The sequence below is a fragment of the Coregonus lavaretus genome, assembly GCF_964263955.1.
Source record: "Coregonus lavaretus genome assembly, contig: HAP1_SCAFFOLD_992, whole genome shotgun sequence".
NCBI lineage: Eukaryota > Metazoa > Chordata > Actinopteri > Salmoniformes > Salmonidae > Coregonus > Coregonus lavaretus.
In genome coordinates, this window is record NW_028166262.1 from 75,144 (window position 1) to 92,752 (window position 17,609).

The 17,609-nt window shown below is 41.3% G+C and overlaps 1 protein-coding gene across 3 annotated transcripts; it reads left to right on the plus strand.

Moving 5' to 3' along the window:
- The first annotated feature begins 16 nt into the window (after positions 1–16).
- Positions 17–16,158, plus strand: LOC311114928 (MOB-like protein phocein). Of its 3 annotated transcripts, XM_084190148.1 has the most exons (8): positions 403–485; positions 3,232–3,387; positions 12,977–13,039; positions 13,325–13,425; positions 13,621–13,750; positions 13,861–13,940; positions 14,049–14,160; positions 14,834–16,158. In XM_084190148.1, exons 1-8 carry the CDS (start codon positions 483–485, stop codon positions 14,963–14,965), a joined length of 777 nt encoding a protein of 258 aa, XP_084046274.1. In that variant the 5' UTR covers positions 403–482; the 3' UTR covers positions 14,966–16,158. The 3 variants fall into 3 exon arrangements, with proteins under 3 accessions (XP_084046272.1, XP_084046274.1, XP_084046273.1); XM_084190147.1 differs by lacking the exons at positions 403–485; positions 3,232–3,387 and adding an exon at positions 5,889–5,975; XM_084190146.1 differs by lacking the exons at positions 12,977–13,039; positions 13,325–13,425; positions 13,621–13,750; ... (1 more) ...; positions 14,049–14,160; positions 14,834–16,158 and adding exons at positions 3,529–3,618; positions 3,754–3,946 and having other exon boundaries at positions 17–485.
- Positions 16,159–17,609: the final 1,451 nt, after the last annotated feature.

Here is a 17,609-nt window from a genome sequence, read left to right on the forward strand (position 1 = left end):
AAATGATTGTGCTATTTATGCACTTTGTTTTAGGGAAAGTATTTATTTTGTGTGTTTAACTTATCGATAAAACTACACATTTCACTGATATGCTCGTTCCAGGGCCCCAGGTTCCAGAATTTTCTCATGCGCCATTGGAGAAATAAGGGAGTTCAAAGTTGACACATTGTGCAACGTTGCTGCAAATTGCAATCGCATGAGAACACATTAAACATTTGTTATAATTTCATCAGAACTGTTCTGGCGAGTTCCTTCTGCCACATTTGTGTTACTTTTATATGTATACGTGCCTTTTGCATTCTGTAGGGGTTATGGAATATTCTGGAACTGAAACTGTCCAGGAAGAGTAAAGTAAGGACATTTGAAGACACGCATGCGCGAACCAGTTCTCGACATTTCCTCACGTGGAGATTCTAGTTCAGTGTGTCAAATCCACGCTCAAAGAAGTCGGTCCTCAACATCACAAGGTCTCTCACATAAAAATGGTAAGACATTCTTTATCAAAAACACATAGCTATAATATAATTTAGGATGCCAAATGTCCTGTTTGTCACCAGCAGAGTTAGCACGCATTCCGATTTTCATCATGTGTTGTAGTAGCTAAACTATGCTTTGATTTATCACAGGCAAGGTCAGACATGACCAAGAATACAGGAGGATTTTATCAGATTAGCTAGCAACCGTTACTGTGTAAAGGCTTGTCATACAGTGACATATGCGATCTGCCATGCATTGTCCCACACTTCTGATTGTCGAATAGCTAAATTAGCTAGCTCGAGATAACTTGCTATCTTGCACCATCAATCTCAAAATCGTTGGCTATATATGGAGAGAATTGCCAGCACGAGTTTCACAATTGGCACTGTTGTTGATGGGTACTAGTGAACTATGAAGAACGAATAAAGTGATGAGGAGAAGCATTTGCTGTTGCAATCTAAATTGATGCCACATGCTATGTGTATGGTCCTTTGCACAAGTGTGGTATTTTATTTGACCTATTGTATGTTATTCTAGTTTATTTCACTGTCTGTGTCCAGTTTATTTCACTGTCTGTGTCCTTGCACAACGAAAAAGGGAATTACCGGCGCTATCAACCAGTTCCGGGTAACGCAGACGCTGTGACCCCATGTGTAACTGCGTCACAGCATTTTATTTGCCCATTCATTTTGCCACACTTGTAATATTTCAAACTATGCAGGGTGGGGCGCGGCGGCACACACTCCCTGACCTGTTCTGGAATTTACTCTTAACATCCCTGCCATGATTAGTATAGAAGTTTATATGTGGGTCAGGGTTGGAGAGCCCTGCCCTGGCATCAACAGCCTGGAACAACAGACCCTCCTCTGTCCCTCCCCTGTTTCACTGACAACCTTCATTCAAGGTCAAAGATACATCTGTTACCAGACAGGCAGCTGGTGTTTCAACTCTTCAACATTTTGGCTCCTAAGCACCTTGCATTGTGCTGGCCAAAGAGCGAATCCATACTCTACTTTGAGTAGTCTTTTAGTTTTAGCGTGAAAATCGTCCTACATCAGATATCTACCAATTGCTTGCTTTACGCCAGGGTTTCCCAAACTCGGTCCTCGGAACCCCAAGTGGTGCACGTTTTGGTTTTTGCCCTAGCACTACACAGCTGATTCAAATAATCAACTAATCATCTAGCTTTGATAATTTTAATCAGCAGTGTAGTGTTAGGGCAAAACCCAAAATGTGCACCCCTTGGGGTCCCGAGGACCAAGTTTGGGCAATGCTGCTTTATGCCTTTTCAATAGTGAATACTAACAGTGTCTTTGTTGCCTTTGGCAGGCTCTACTTACAAATTGCATGGACACTGCTAGTAGTCAAGGGCAGTAACAAACCCTCATTAATGATTTCCTGTACAGTTAGAAGTAGAGGAGGGTACCACTATTTTTCTATGGTATTATGGCGGTCCGCAAAAATAAATGAGGTGTATGCCACCACCCACTGTACGGGGTAGTATGCTCATATTGTTTCCAAATAATTAAAAGACAAAGAAACAAAAACAAATCAATTTACTCCTTTAGTCAGATTCAAACGTCAACTCCGATCCCTTCAGTCTCTGGGGCCTGAGAAAGAAGAGCATCTTCATACAGTATTCCTTGCAATGTTTCGGCCGTGAAGTCCTGGAGACCCAAGAACCTTTTGAGCCGCAGATACAATTATGGCCAGTTTCTTGGACTTGTTCATTTGGGCAGTACAATTAATCACATGCGCAATAAACGCCACAAAATCCACCTTCACGATCAGCATATCAGTTTCCCTCAACTGTTGAACAACACGGAATCTCCACAGGCTGCGGGGCATCCACCATCATATCTTCAGCTCCACTCACTCCTTCAATTATTATATAGCGGAGAGTACCACTAACCTGTAGTAGGTTTATGTATACCTTTAGTGACAAGTTTCTTGTATTGAGTGTTCAGTGAGCTGGCTCATTTGGCTCCGTTCAGCTAAAAGAGACGTTAATTTAGCTCCCAAACAGCTCTTTGTTCAGTAGCGCTTAAATGTATATATCACCATCAAAAAATTGCAAATATCTAATGTAAAGCCTAAAAAGTTGCCTGCCATTATGTCAGTTCGTGACGTGAGTTCAAATACATTTTTACCTGACCCAAATTATTAGATGGCCTACAAAAATGAACGCACTGCAAAAATGTGTGGACCAGAAATGCTCTCTCCTCTCTATCTATTGTTCCTGCAGTGAGTAATTTTTTTAATACTTTTTTGCATATAATTATTGTCTGGAGCTCAAACAGTAGTAGGCCTAACCGTATGCAAGTCAGGGAGCCAAATGAAAGTCTCTTTCACAGATGTGATTCGGTTCCAGACGTTCACCAAAAAGAGCCATTCAAAAAGAGCGACTACTCTTACCAAACCAGGAACTCTTGGAATCCACCTTAAGGTTTTGAAGGGTGTACATAGTCCATATTTTCAGTGGATGATGGCAGATGGTTACAACACATCTCCTTTTGGCTATTGAAGGGGCCCCTCTCGTGCATTTGTATTACTCATGCCTTTATCAGTTCACACAATCGATTGACTCTACATCTAGTGGCTATTTCAGGGTATAACAATTGGAATGTCAAGCACTCACTGTAGAAGAGTCCAACACTTCTCAACCTCAGATGAGCTATGTAGATTAAATCAGTTGCAATGTTTTGTTGTACATTGTCTCCGTCATAAATAAAACACTTCCCCTACATATTTTAGGCTTTCAGGAAATTCCTTCCCATGTTTGACCGGGTGCTGGTGGAGCGTCTGGCTGCAGAGACTATGTCGAAGGGGGGCATCATGTTGCCAGAGAAGGCCCAAGGCAAGGTTCTGCAGGCCACAGTGGTGGCAGTAGGACCAGGCTCCACAAACAAGGTAATTTACTACTTCTGTCTCACTCTCTCTGGCTAAACAGTAGCTTATGTATGAGTTGTGTATCTAACTGGAGTCTGTCTACAACTGTGGCTTACAGTCTGTCTGTGTTGTCTTACTGGCTTATCTACTGATTTCATTCAGAAAGGGAACCTGACACCCATGAGTGTCAAAGTTGGAGAGAAGGTCCTTCTGCCAGAGTATGGAGGAACTAAAGTCAACCTGGAAGACAAGGCAACTGTTTTCTACTTTATTATTATTAGATATATGATTAATAAGTGATCATTCAAAATTATGTCCAACCACCATATTCATTAGTGTTTGTGTATTGATTGTCTATTTTAATTTCTATCATCATTTGTCTTTCAGGAATACTTCCTGTTCCGTGATGCTGACATCCTTGGCAAATATGTAGAGTAAAATCTGTTTCACTGTAAAACATCCATCCTGTTAAAGAAGAAAGAATGTTGCCTCATTCATGTCTTAGTTTTTTCTATGTTATTGAATTGTAAATAATTCTGATCATGTTTTGTTACAATAATAAAGTGAACTATTGAATCTGGATGCGTTGCTGCACTTTAACCTCCTGAGCAGATATATGAAAAGAGGATCTGCATAACATTGTGTTGAAGGAACTGGATTTGGAACTGGTTTTGGTAAAAGGAAGGTCCTTGTTACATTTTAGTCATTTAGCAGATGCTCTTATCCAGAGCGACTTACAGTTAGTGCATACATTTCTTCTTATTTTCATACTGGCCCCCCGTGGGAATCGAACCCACAACCCTGGCGTTGCAAGCGCCATGCTCTACCAACTGAGCTACACAGTGCCCATGTATCCTTCAAATACTATGATTTATACATACACTGCTCAAAAAAATAAAGGGAACACTTAAACAACACAATGTAACTCCAAGTCAATCACACTTCTGTGAAATCAAACTGTCCACTTAGGAAGCAACACTGATTGACAATACATTTCACATGCTGTTGTGCAAATGGAATAGACAACAGGTAGCAAGACACCCCCAATAAAGGACTGGTTTTGCAGGTGGTGACCACAGACCACTTCTCAGTTCCTATGCTTCCTGGCTGATGTTTTGGTCACTTTTGAATGCTGGCGGTGCTTTCACTCTAGTGGTAGCATGAGACGGAGTCTACAACCCACACAAGTGGCTCAGGTAGTGCAGCTCATCCAGGATGGCACATCAATGCGAGCTGTGGCAAGAAGGTTTGCTGTGTCTGTCAGCGTAGTGTCCAGAGCATGGAGGCGCTACCAGGAGACGTGGAGGAGGCCGTAGGAGGGCAACAACCCAGCAGCAGGACTGCTACCTCCGCCTATGTGCAAGGAGGAGCAGGAGGAGCACTGCCAGAGCCCTGCAAAATGACCTCCAGCAGGCCAAAAATGTGCATGTGTCTGCTCAAATGGTCAGAAACAGACTCCATGAGGGTGGTATGAAGGCCCGACGTCCACAGGTGGGGGTTGTGCTTACAGCCCAACACCGTGCAGGACATTTGGCATTTGCCAGAGAACACCAAGATTAGCAAATTCGCCACTGGCGCCCTGTGCTCTTCACAGATGAAAGCAGGTTCACACTGAGCATGTGACAGACGTGACAGAGTGTGGAGACGCCGTGGAGAACGTTCTGCTGCCTGCAACATCCTCCAGCATGACCGGTTTGGCGGTGGGTCAGTCATGGTGTGGGGTGGCATTTCTTTGGGGGGCCGCACAGCCCTCCATGTGCTCGCCAGAGGTAGCCTGACTGCCATTAGGTACCGAGATGAGATCCTCAGACCCCTTGTGAGACCATATGCTGGTGCGGTTGGCCCTGGGTTCCTCCTAATGCAAGACAATGCTAGACCTCATGTGGCTGGAGTGTGTCAGCAGTTCCTGCAAGAGGAAGGCATTGATGCTATGGACTGGCCCGCCCGTTCCCCAGACCTGAATCCAATTGAGCACATCTGGGACATCATGTCTCGCTCCATCCACCAACGCCACGTTGCACCACAGACTGTCCAGGAGTTGGCGGATGCTTTAGTCCAGGTCTGGGAGGAGATCCCTCAGGAGACCATCCGCCACCTCATCAGGAGCATGCCCAGGCATTGTAGGGAGGTCATACAGGCACGTGGAGGCCACACACACTACTGAGCCTCATTTTGACTTGTTTTAAGGACATTACATCAAAGTTGGATCAGCCTGTAGTGTGGTTTTCCACTTTAATTTTGAGGGTGACTCCAAATCCAGACCTCCATGGGTTGATACATTTGATTTCCATTGATACTTTTTGTGTGATTTTGTTGTCAGCACATTCAACTATGTAAAGAAAAAAGTATTTAATAAGATTATTTCATTCATTCAGATCTAGGATGTGTTATTTTAGTGTTCCCTTTATTTTTATGAGCAGTGTACTTGTGTCAGTGATATCTCTGGAGGAATGACCACCGTTTGTTTGGTAGCCACCAACTCCCTGTCACCGTTCCTGGTATCAGTCACACAAGTCTGTGCATCATTTGCATCCGGGCATTCTGTCGAGATGGTCATGGCGGAGGGTACTGCAGTTCTGAGGAGGAATAGGCCTGGAACAAAGGCGAAGGTATGTTTCTATAAATCGGAATACGATTGAATTTGGTAAAGAGGCCATCGGTGATTATTGCGGCCTTGCCTCGCCTCAACCGTGGATTTAATTTCGGTGATGGCTTTTTGAGTCGTTTGTCTGCAATTTGCTCGGAGATGTCTTCCGAAAAACACAGGAGGGTCGGGGCTGCAAGCTAGTAGTAGCTTGCTAAAAACGTTGCACAGCAGAGATTTAGAGACTTGTCTAGTTAGTTAGTTGGCAAACTAGACTTACAAAAATGCCAATATGAATACTATCAGAGAACCACTTTTTACTTTTGATAGTTAGCTAGTAACTAGTAGCTAACTGATGTTAGCTAACTTAGTTGCCAGAAGATACCGACCCTACCATTATGCTTGTTTACGACTGAGCTGCACTGGAGTTGGAACGCAATCATGGGCACACCATGGAGCTGGTGCAAGATATGGGTGGGGAAACGTACATCAATGCAGAGATGGGATATGCCACTGTACTCCAAATTGTACATTTATCCACACTGATACATCGAGAAGATTGAAATACTGCTATTTTCAGGGAAAACTGCCCTTTTTGTCCTCATGTTAGCTAACAGTAGCCACTGCAGACATTTTGGAATGGCAGTGCCAGCCAATTTTGCTCCTTTGTTGTTCAACACGAAGTGCAATTATGGAAGTAACCATTCTGCTGGCTTGGCAATTTTGAAAGGGAAGTTTAAAGGTAAAGTAGTCGAGTAAGGCTCATCATTCTGGAAGATGGTTCATTTTTGTTATAGATGTGCCTTGGGAAACATTTATGCTACAAATAACAGTAAAAAAAAAAAAAAAACCTATTTCAAGATTTCGAGCAGGAAATTTGTTTACTTTTAGAAACATTTGTGGATGCCAGACTGAATTTAGGAGGGAATTGGAATTCGATTGGCGCTCTTCAATGGGATTGCTTATCTCTATGAGCTACAAGAATGAATAATCCCTCCGAGTTTAATTTATGTTTGGGATTTGATGGTTTTGATATATAGAGATATAAAAACCCTTATAAAAAACAATCTACATTGTGTTGTAAAGATATGTCCAAGCAATCAAGAATCGATTTTTGGTTCATATCCAGAGTAGGTGTTTCTATTGAAACCTCTGTTCTCACTGACCATAAAGCCATTTTTCTTTCAATCAAACTCACAGATGGGCAGAAAAATAACAACAATTACCGGAAATTTAACAAAACACTTCTGGCTGATGAACAGTTCAAGAATGCAGCTAAATCTATTATAACTGAATGCTAGAATAAGGCAAACTTATTGAAGTTATATGGTGCATACTGGGAATTCATGAAGTACAAGATCAGAAGGTTGGCCATTAAAAGAGGAAAGGAGGTTGCTAAGACCAAAAGTCTATAATCAAAGACATTGTTACCATTATGGACAAGAGGACTTGAGTCAAACTACAATTAGATTTGGACAGAATATATGAGGACAAAGAAAAATGAGCCTTTGTGAGATCAAGAACAAAGTGGATGGAAGAAGACGAGAAAAACACGAAATATTTTTTTCGCTTGGAAAAAATAGTTGTTCTTTATTTAGACTATTTTCTATCTTGAAGAATAATAGTGAAGACATCAAAACTATGAAATAACACTACTCAAATCATGTAGTAGCCAAAAAAGTGTTAAATAAATCAAAATATATTTTATATTTGAGATTCTTCAAAGTAGCCACCCTTTGCCTTGATGACAGCTTTGCACACTCTTGGCATTCTCTCGACCAGCTTCACCTGGAATGCTTTTCCAACAGTCTTGAAGGAGTTCCCACATATGCTGAGCACTTGTTGGCTGCTTTTCCTTCACTTTGCGGTCCAACTCATCCCAAACCATCTCAATTGGGTTGAGGCCGGGTGATTGTGGAGGCCATTGAATCTGATGCAGCACACCATTACGCTCCTTCTTGGTCAAATAGCCCTTACGCAGCCTGGAGGTGTGTTGGATCATTGTCCTGTTGAAAAACTAATGATAGTCCCACTAAGCCCAAACCAGATGGGATGGCGTATCGCAGCAGAATGCTGTGTTAGCCATGCTGGTTAAGTGTGCCTTGAATTCTAAATAAATCACAGACGGTGTCACCAGCAAAGCACCATCACACCTCCTCCATGCTTCACGGTGTGAACCACACATGCGAAGATCATCCGTTCACCTACTCTGCGTCTCACAAAGACACGGTGGTTGGAACCAAAAATCTCAGATTTGGACTCATCAGACCAAAGGACAGATTTCCACCGGTCTAATGTCCATTGCTTGTGTTTCTTGGCCCAAGCAGGTCTCTTCTTCTTATTGGTGTCCTTTAGTAGTGGTTTCTTTGCAGCAATTCGACCATGAAGGCCTGATTCACAGTCTCCTCTGAACAGTTGATGTTGAGATGTGTCTGTTACTTGAACTCTGTGAAGCATTTATTTGGGCTGACATTTCTGAGGCTGGTAACTCCTAACGAACTTATCCTCTGCAGTAGAGGTAACTCTGGGTCTTCCTTTCCTGTGGCGATCCTCATGAGAGCCAGTTTCATCATAGCGCTTCATGGTTTTTGTGACTGCACTTGAAATTTTCCGGATTGGCTGACCTTCATGACTTAAAGTAATGATGGACTGTCGTTTCTCTTTGCTTATTTGAGCTGTTCTTGCCATAATATGGACTTGGTCTTTTACCAAATAGGGCTATCTTCTGTATACCACCCCTACCATGTCACAATACAACTGATTGCCTCAAACACATTAAGAAGGAAAGAAATTCCACAAATTAACTTTTAACAAGGCACACCTATTAATTGAAATGCATTCCAGGTGACTACCTCATGAAGCCGGTTGAGAGAATGCCAAGAGTGTGCAAAGCTGTCATCAAGGCAAAGGGTGGCTACCTTGAAGAATCTAAAATATATTTTGATTTGTTTAACACTTCTTTGCTTACTACATGATTCAATATGTGTTATTTCATAGTTTTGATGTCTTCACTATTATTCTACAATGTAGAAAATAGTAAAAATAAAGAAAAACCCTTGAATGAGTAGGTGTGTCCAAACTTTTGACTGGTACTGTATGTAAAAACCAAACAAAGGACTAATTAAAATTGTAATCCCATCACTGAGAAAGTTCAGGTTTGATGCTTGGTTGTTAAGGGTTAAATGGTCGCATATTGTTGTGAAAAACTGAAGAAGAATCAAGACTATTATATACTGCAATAGCATTGGATGTTCCCCAAGTAAAGAAGTAGACTTGAAACTTTTTTATTTTGTTTGGAGGAATAAACCACATGATTTTAAAAGAGTGTATTATGTAATACTCTAGATCATGGTGGTTTAAATGTGCTTGAATTTTGGTATATCCAATATTATCTTTAAGACTAGGTGGATGAAGAATTACATCCAATTTTAGCTAATATAAATTCCCCTTTAAATTAGCCAATTTCCATAATCAAGTGTTACTATCCTGGTTAATTGTATATAAACATAACTTCTCCCCTCATAGATGTTTGATTTGGAATATCAAAGACATAAAATATAAGAATAAATCTTCATTTTTCCATAGATGGTTTGAGAACGGTATTTTGTTAGTGGCACAATTATTTATTGGAAATGGACAACTGTATAGTTATGTCGAGTTTTTGAATAGATATGGATTTCCAGTGATGGTGAAGGAGTATGCCATTTGTTTTTTATGCAATACTTACAGGCCTTATAAGACTTTTACATGGAAATTATGTTCTTGAGAGGAATGTGGAATTCAGTTTCAGCGTCTTATTAGATGGTGTATGCATCAAAGATAAAAAGTGCGCTAATAATTATTTATTTTTTAGATCAACTGGTGCTAGGGTTTGTCTTGATGGTAAATATGTTTTACTTTTGTTTCATGATAAGGCTTTAGATCAGAACAAAGTGTGTATATAATGAATCTCTTCATTCTGTATGGTAAATATTATATACATCAATGCAAGTGGGCAAAAGAAAAGCCAACATTTGTAAAATATAAATTGTATTTGTATTTTGAAAATGCTGCGTAATCTAAAAAAATGAATAGCAAAACGGACCCTAAATGCCTGTGAAGCCTTGTCTATTTAAAAAAATAAAAATGTATACCTGTGTATAAAGTTTCTGTGTTAATTGGTAGATAAAAAAAATAATATATAAAGTGGGGGAAAAAAGTATTTAGTCAGTCACCAATTGTGCAAGTTCTCCCACTTAAAAATATGAGATTTCTGGCTCTCACAGACCTGTAACTTCTTCTTTAAGAGGCTCCTCTGTCCTCCACTCGTTACCTGTATTAATGGCACCTGTTTGAACTTATCAGTATAAAAGACACCTGTCCACAACCTCAAACAGTCACACTCCAAACTCCACTATGGCCAAGACCAAAGAGCTGTCAAAGGACACCAGAAACAAAATTGTAGACCTGCACCAGGCTGGGAAGACTGAATCTGCAATAGGTAAGCAGCTTGGTTTGAAGAAATCAACTGTGGGAGCAATTATTAGGAAATGGAAGACATACAAGACCACTGATAATCTCCCTCGATCTGGGGCTCCACGCAAGATCTCACCCCGTGGGGTCAAAATGATCACAAGAACGGTGAGCAAAAATCCCAGAACCACACGGGGGGACCTAGTGAATGACCTGCAGAGAGCTGGGACCAAAGTAACAAAGCCTACCATCAGTAACACACTACGCCGCCAGGGACTCAAATCCTGCAGTGCCAGACGTGTCCCCCTGCTTAAGCCAGTTCATGTCCAGGCCCGTCTGAAGTTTGCTAGAGTGCATTTGGATGATCCAGAAGAGGATTGGGAGAATGTCATATGGTCAGATGAAACCAAAATAGAACTTTTTGGTAAAAACTCAACTTAACGTGTTTGGAGGACAAAGAATGCTGAGTTGCATCCAAAGAACACCATACCTACTGTGAAGCATGGGGGTGGAAACATCATGCTTTGGGGCTGTTTTTCTGCAAAGGGACCAGGACGACTGATCCGTGTAAAGGAAAGAATGAATGGGGCCATGTATCGTGAGATTTTGAGTGAAAACCTCCTTCCATCAGCAAGGGCATTGAAGATGAAACGTGGCTGGGTCTTTCAGCATGACAATGATCCCAAACACACCGCCCGGGCAACGAAGGAGTGGCTTCGTAAGAAGCATTTCAAGGTCCTGGAGTGGCCTAGCCAGTCTCCAGATCTCAACCCCATAGAAAATCTTTGGAGGGAGTTGAAAGTCTGTGTTGCCCAGCGACAGCCCCAAAACATCACTGCTCTAGAGGAGATCTGCATGGAGGAATGGGCAAATGTGATTTTCTGAATTTTTTTTTCTCATTTTGTCTGTCATAGTTGACGTGTACCTATGATGAAAATTACAGGCCTCTCTCATCTTTTTAAGTGGGAGAACTTGCACAATTGGTGGCTGACTAAATACTTTTTTTCCCCACTGTGTGTGTGTATGTATATATATATATATATATATATATATATATATATATATATATATATATATATATATATATATATATATATATATATATACACAGTATGTTTGTATATTGTGTTGTAATTGTTGTTAATAAAATAACAAAAGACAAAAAAAACACGAAGTGGCATTCCATAATGGCTGATTATGGAATGTTAACTAGCATGGGGTTGAAAATGGCAGGTTTCCAGGAAAACTGGTAGAATTTCAATCTTCTTGGTTGAGCAGTATGGATAAAGGTACAATTTGGAGTACAGTGGCATATCCCATCCCAGCATTGAGGTACGTTTTCCGACCCATATCTCGCGCCAGCTCCATAGTGTCTTAATGTAACAATGATTGAGTTCCAACCCCAGTGCAGCTCAGCGTAAACAAGCGTAACGGTAGGGTTGGTATCTTTTGGCAAGCTAATTTAGTAGTCAACCTAGTTTACATTTGGTATTGGTAACCTTAAATTACACTGAACAAAAATGTTAACGCAACATGTAAAGTGTTGGTCTCATGTTTCATGAGCTGAAATATAAAATCCCAGAAAGCTTATTTCTCTAAAATGTTGTGCACAAATTTGTTTACATGTCTGTTAGTAAGCATTTCTCCTTTGCCAAGATATTCCATTCACCTGACAGGTGTGGCATATCAATAAGCTGATTAAACAGCATGATCATTACACAGGAGCACCTTGTGCTGGGGACAATAAAAGGCCACTTTAAAATATGCAGTTTTGTCACACAACACAATGCCACAGATGTCTCAAGTTTTGAGGGAGCGTGCAATTGGCATGCTGACTGCAGGAATGTCCACCAGAGCTGTTGCCAGAGAATTTAATGTTAATTTCTCTAACATAAGCTAACAGTGTCGTTTTAGAGAATTTGGCAGCGTGTCCAACTGGCCTCAACCACAGACCACTTGTAACCACGCCAGCCCAGGACCTCAATATCCGGCTTCTTCACCTGTGGGATCGTCTGAGGGGGTGGGGTGGGGGGGTATTTCTGTCTGTAATAAAGCGTTTGTGGGGAAAAACAAATTCTGATTGGCTGGGCCTGGCTCCCCAGCTGCACCCCTGCCCGTCATGTGAAATCCATAGATTAGGGTGTAATGAATGATTTCCGTATATGAACTGTAACTCAGTAAAATCTTTGAAATTGTTGCATGTTGCGTTTACAGTTTTGTTCAATATAGCTAGCTAATTTGGGGTACTTTATAAGTATAAAGTCAACACAAATAATTACTTGGCTTGATAGTTGGCTGATGCAAAATATTATAGCTAGTTAACTACAGTGCTGAAGACTACAGTTCATCAACAGTTAACTAGCTAGCAAGCTATGTCAAAATAGCTGATAGTTACCAGTTAGCTAGCATGTCAACAATTACAGCTGTTGCTAGCTAACGTTAACTAACGTTAACAATGCTGTCTATGGCTAGATAACATGAAAGGCTGAGAGGTGACACTTTTGTCCATTGAACACATACAGTTCCTTGAATATGATTAACGTTATCCCTTTGTCCCTCCCTCTTTCGCTGCAGGATTTCTACAACTGGCCGGATGAATCCTTTGAAGAGATGGACAGCACGCTGGCTGTACAGCAGGTGTGGTTGAGTTAGTCAGTGGGGAATGACTGGGGAGTCCATTTTAAGCTTCAAATTAGCATCAAAAGTGTCATGATTGCAGAATGCTGTTCGTAGCTGTCAAGTGTCAAGCCTGACATTGATGAGCTGTTCCTTATTTTAAGATGGCTGCTGCCCTATAAACCTACAAAGCATCTTATCTAGTGTGATCATTGTCACCCATGTCAGAACTTTAGTCTGTTAACAAGGATGTTAGCAGAATCAGGATGTTTGACTAACCTCAGTGGTACCCCTGTCCCTGTTCAGTACATTCAGCAGAACATCCGGTCAGACTGCTCTAACATCGATAAGATCCTGGAGCCTCCAGAGGGACAGGACGAGGGAGTGTGGAAGTATGAGCACCTCAGGTACACTGCCTTCCTTCACTTGACTTACTAGACGTATTACTTTGACAGTATGCTAACTACACACTTGACTGATTACTCTACACTGAGTGTGTCTACCAAATCAATTACAGTAATTGATTTTGGTGTTGAGTCTCACTCATCTATCTTTTTCCTTATCCCCATTCCCCACCCACCCCTTCTTTCTCTCTGATATAGGCAGTTCTGTCTGGAGCTGAATGGACTAGCTGTGAAACTGCAGAGTGAGTGCCACCCAGAGACCTGCACCCAGATGACCGCCACAGAGCAGTGGATCTTCCTATGTGCTGCACACAAGACCCCCAAAGAGGTGTGTTACTAAAATCAGAATTAAATTCACTCAGGATTTAATATTTCTATTTAGCCTGCCATGCACTATATTTAAGATGTATGTAATTGCCTGTGTGTTTCTGTCCACAGTGTCCTGCCATTGACTACACTAGGCACACGCTGGACGGAGCTGCCTGCCTTCTCAACAGCAACAAGTATTTCCCCAGCCGGTGAGCGCACACACACACACACACACACACACACACACACACACACACACACTGTGTAAAGGAATACTTTGGTTTCCTACGCATACACTTTCAATCTTCTCTCCCCAGCGTGAGCATCAAGGAGTCCTCTGTAGCCAAGCTGGGCTCTGTGTGTCGCCGTATCTATAGGATATTCTCTCATGCCTATTTCCACCATCGCCAGATATTTGACAAGTATGAGGTAAGTAGTAGTTGGAAGTTCCCACTTCCCAAACAGACCTGGCAGAGGAGCAGGATTTGGGTTCCTCATTCTTATTCAAACTGATATTATAGCGTCACAGGGACACAAACTGCTTTTTTTCTGCTTGTTTAAGTTAGAAAATGGAATGCACATATCCAGAAGTGTACACCAGGTTGAGGAGGACATGATGATAATTAATTAGTTATTGTGCTTTATTTGTGGCAAATGAGTCATGATCATGTTCCATTTTGTGGTTGTTCCATATTCAGCCAACAGGTGGCACTACAGACCTGGGCCCGGTTTCCCAAAAGCATCTTAAGGCCAAGTTCATCGTTAGAATTAGCCTTAAGATGCTTTTGGGAAACAGGGCCCAGGTCTGTAGGGAAAAACTGATATGTGGTTATTACTAGAACTGGGCAATGGGCATATGATTAGGTTCACTTCATGGTCCACTGAACCCGGCTCAGTAGTCAATGTAATGACCCCATGCAGACCAAAGCTATAATGTTGCTATTTAAAAACTGTTAGTCATTCTATAAACTAGTTAATCAGACCTCATATCATACTCTACTTCTCTTGGTTCACCTCTGTGTCTAGGGGGTACGTGCTATGGGTTGTTTCTGGACAGAGCCTAATTCTCTTGTTTGTTTCCCTTCAATGTCCCTCCCTGCAGAATGAGACATTCCTGTGCCATCGGTTCACACGCTTCGTGATGAAATACAACCTGATGTCCAAGGACAACCTGATCGTTCCTATCCTGGAGGAGGAGGTCCAGAACGCTTCAGCCGGGGAGAGCGAGGCCTGAGAGGAGAGCTACACACAGGAGACCAGACGTGTGTTCAAATACTGCTTGATTGAGCTTGCCTGTTGCAATGGAACCAATAGAAGAGTCCCACAAGTGCAAACCCTGCCCATCAGGCACTCTAGGCAGGCTAAAGCGAATGCTCAAAGTATTTGAAAGATTTCGAAAAGTATTTTAATCAATAATTTATATATACACTAGATGACTGACAGGGGACACTGTTTTGAAGCCATCGCGCCTCCATCTTGGCACCCCTCCACCATTGTAAAACATTTCTACATTTATTAGTCTACAATTGTTTTTGCCACATTTATTCTATTACGGACACCTAAATGCATAATTTGTAATTATGTGAGCTAAACATAAAAAATATAAATAAAATGTAAATGTCCTTAAAAGAAAGTAGTAATGTTACTGGCCCCACTACAAATTTTATTTTATTTTATTTTGTCCTTGAAACATTCAAATGAAATACTGTAGAATTCCATTCATTCCTATGGAGGACTGCTTTTCTGAGGAGTGCCAATATGGCCGACCGATGGCTTCAAAGCCTCTCATCGGCCAATGCATAGCATCAGCAATCCAAGGTTTATGTACATAATTGATTTGAACCCAGGTCTGAAACAGCTACACACTACAGACAGGCTCTCACTACTCTGTGGGGAATGTTGCTTTAACGTTTTGAGCAGCTGCATTTGCTAAACCTACGTAAAACTATAATGTGTTGATGACAAAGGCACACACTCATCCGCTCTCTGTAAATAACCCCTGCTGTATCATGTCCCTCCCTCCATCTCTACTATCATTATTTTGCTGGTGCTTCACCTTTGCATTCTCTCCGTTGCTTTTGTTCTCTCTCGCTGAATTGTAAATGGACCCCTAGCCACTCCTGTAGATCTGAGAGGATTGGTGGAAAAATATGCAGACATTTCCATGCAGCCCATTGGAAGGCAAGATGAAGCTATGACCATAATGCTTATGTATCCAATCCGCTCAAATGTACAGGTGTGCCTAGGATTTAGAGGCAATGGATCCATTTGTGGTTCAGAATCTCTCTGCTTGTGTTGCTCTTAGTACATACCTCCTTTGCCATTTACCCTCCCCCTCATCATTAAGTTATTTTGTGAGAGGAATCTTGTCTATTCGCCCCACTTTTTAATTTTCCTTTTTTAATGAACTGAATTTTGTTACATTTTCATGATGTCTGTTAATTTTTTTTTAAAAGGACTGTTACCCAGTTCTTGTTGACTTTTTGAAATGTCCCTTTGTATAAATTGGCCCCATCTGTCGTTGCAACTTAATTTCTAAGGTTTACGCCTCAATACCTGGATGAAAAAGTTTAAGTTGGCAGATGTGAATGTGGGGCCAAGCGCTTTAAAAGTCAATCGGTCAGTAAGTGTGAGAAATCATGGGCAGTATATTTCTTAAGGATATAATGTATTTCTGAAGCGGAGAATACAACTGGACGCAAAGAGGAACAATAACTTTTTAATAAGATAACACCAATGACAACAAATGACAATTTCTCCAAAATGAAAACACTGCAACAGGTAGATAATACTGATTTGTTTCGCCATCCCCAAAACAAGGGAGCTCATATAAACATACTTTTTGTTAACATCTACGATATGTACAGCAGCATGGGGTTGTTCTCTTATACAACAAGCCCTTGGTTGTTTCCCTTCGCATGATCAAACATTTCAAACAGTCAAATGTCACTGTGTCATCTCCTGAAGAAACTAGGGCTTTGTCTCAAGATCTGAGGAGAGGAATCTACATCATCACTGAGCAGAATGAAACAATTGAGGCCTGATAACCAGTACCATGTGGCTATGATGAAATAACTACCAGCTATTTCCAATGACAGAATAGGTGCAGGAACAGAATAGCTACTGATCCGATGCCAACTGATAAAATTCTTATAAAATACTTAAGAAATATACACTAATGATGACATCATGAACAGATTAGTGAACTTTAGATGTTTAGCACCAATCAGACTGAATACAATAGCCCTAATGTACTGTATGTGTACATCTCAAAAAGGTTCAAAATGTTGTCCGTTCGTTCCCACTTACCCAGGCACCCCTGTGGCTTGGCAGTCCTGTATATGTATATAAAAAAAACATCTGAATTCACCCAAGCAATTACTGTACAAACAAGCTTCTCCAGGCATGAACTCAAACACCCCTAGTTAAACACAACCATCACAGAAAGAGAGAGGGCTGTTTGTAATATGACTGTACTCACTGCCAGGCCCATAGACAAGTCTGACCTGGATATTGTCAGTACCGTCAACACAGCGAACATGTCTATTTGTACACCTGATAAATGTTTACATCCTGCTGGGTGTGTTTATGGGAAAGGAGAGGAGGGAGAGGAGCTGGTGGCAGGATGTAGATATGCTGTTTGTCTGAACTGTGTCACCTTGAGCCTGAGCAGACGTGATGTCACGTCAGAATGAGGAGAGGGGATACAGTGAGGGAAAAAAGTATTTGATCCCCTGCTGATTTTGTACGTTTGCCCACTGACAAAGACATGATCAGTCTATAATTTTAATGGTAGGTTTATTTGAACAGTGAGAGACAGAATAACAACAAAAAATCCAGAAAAATGCATGTCAAAAATGTTATAAATTGATTTGCAT

Excerpts from the sequence above, each read along its gene's own strand:
- LOC311114928 (XM_084190148.1), top strand. Across the intron at positions 13,941-14,048 it reads AACAAGTATTTCCCCAGCCG|CGTGAGCATCAAGGAGTCCT; the intron begins GTGAGCGCACAC and ends TTCTCTCCCCAG. Across the intron at positions 14,161-14,833 it reads AGATATTTGACAAGTATGAG|AATGAGACATTCCTGTGCCA; the intron begins GTAAGTAGTAGT and ends CCCTCCCTGCAG.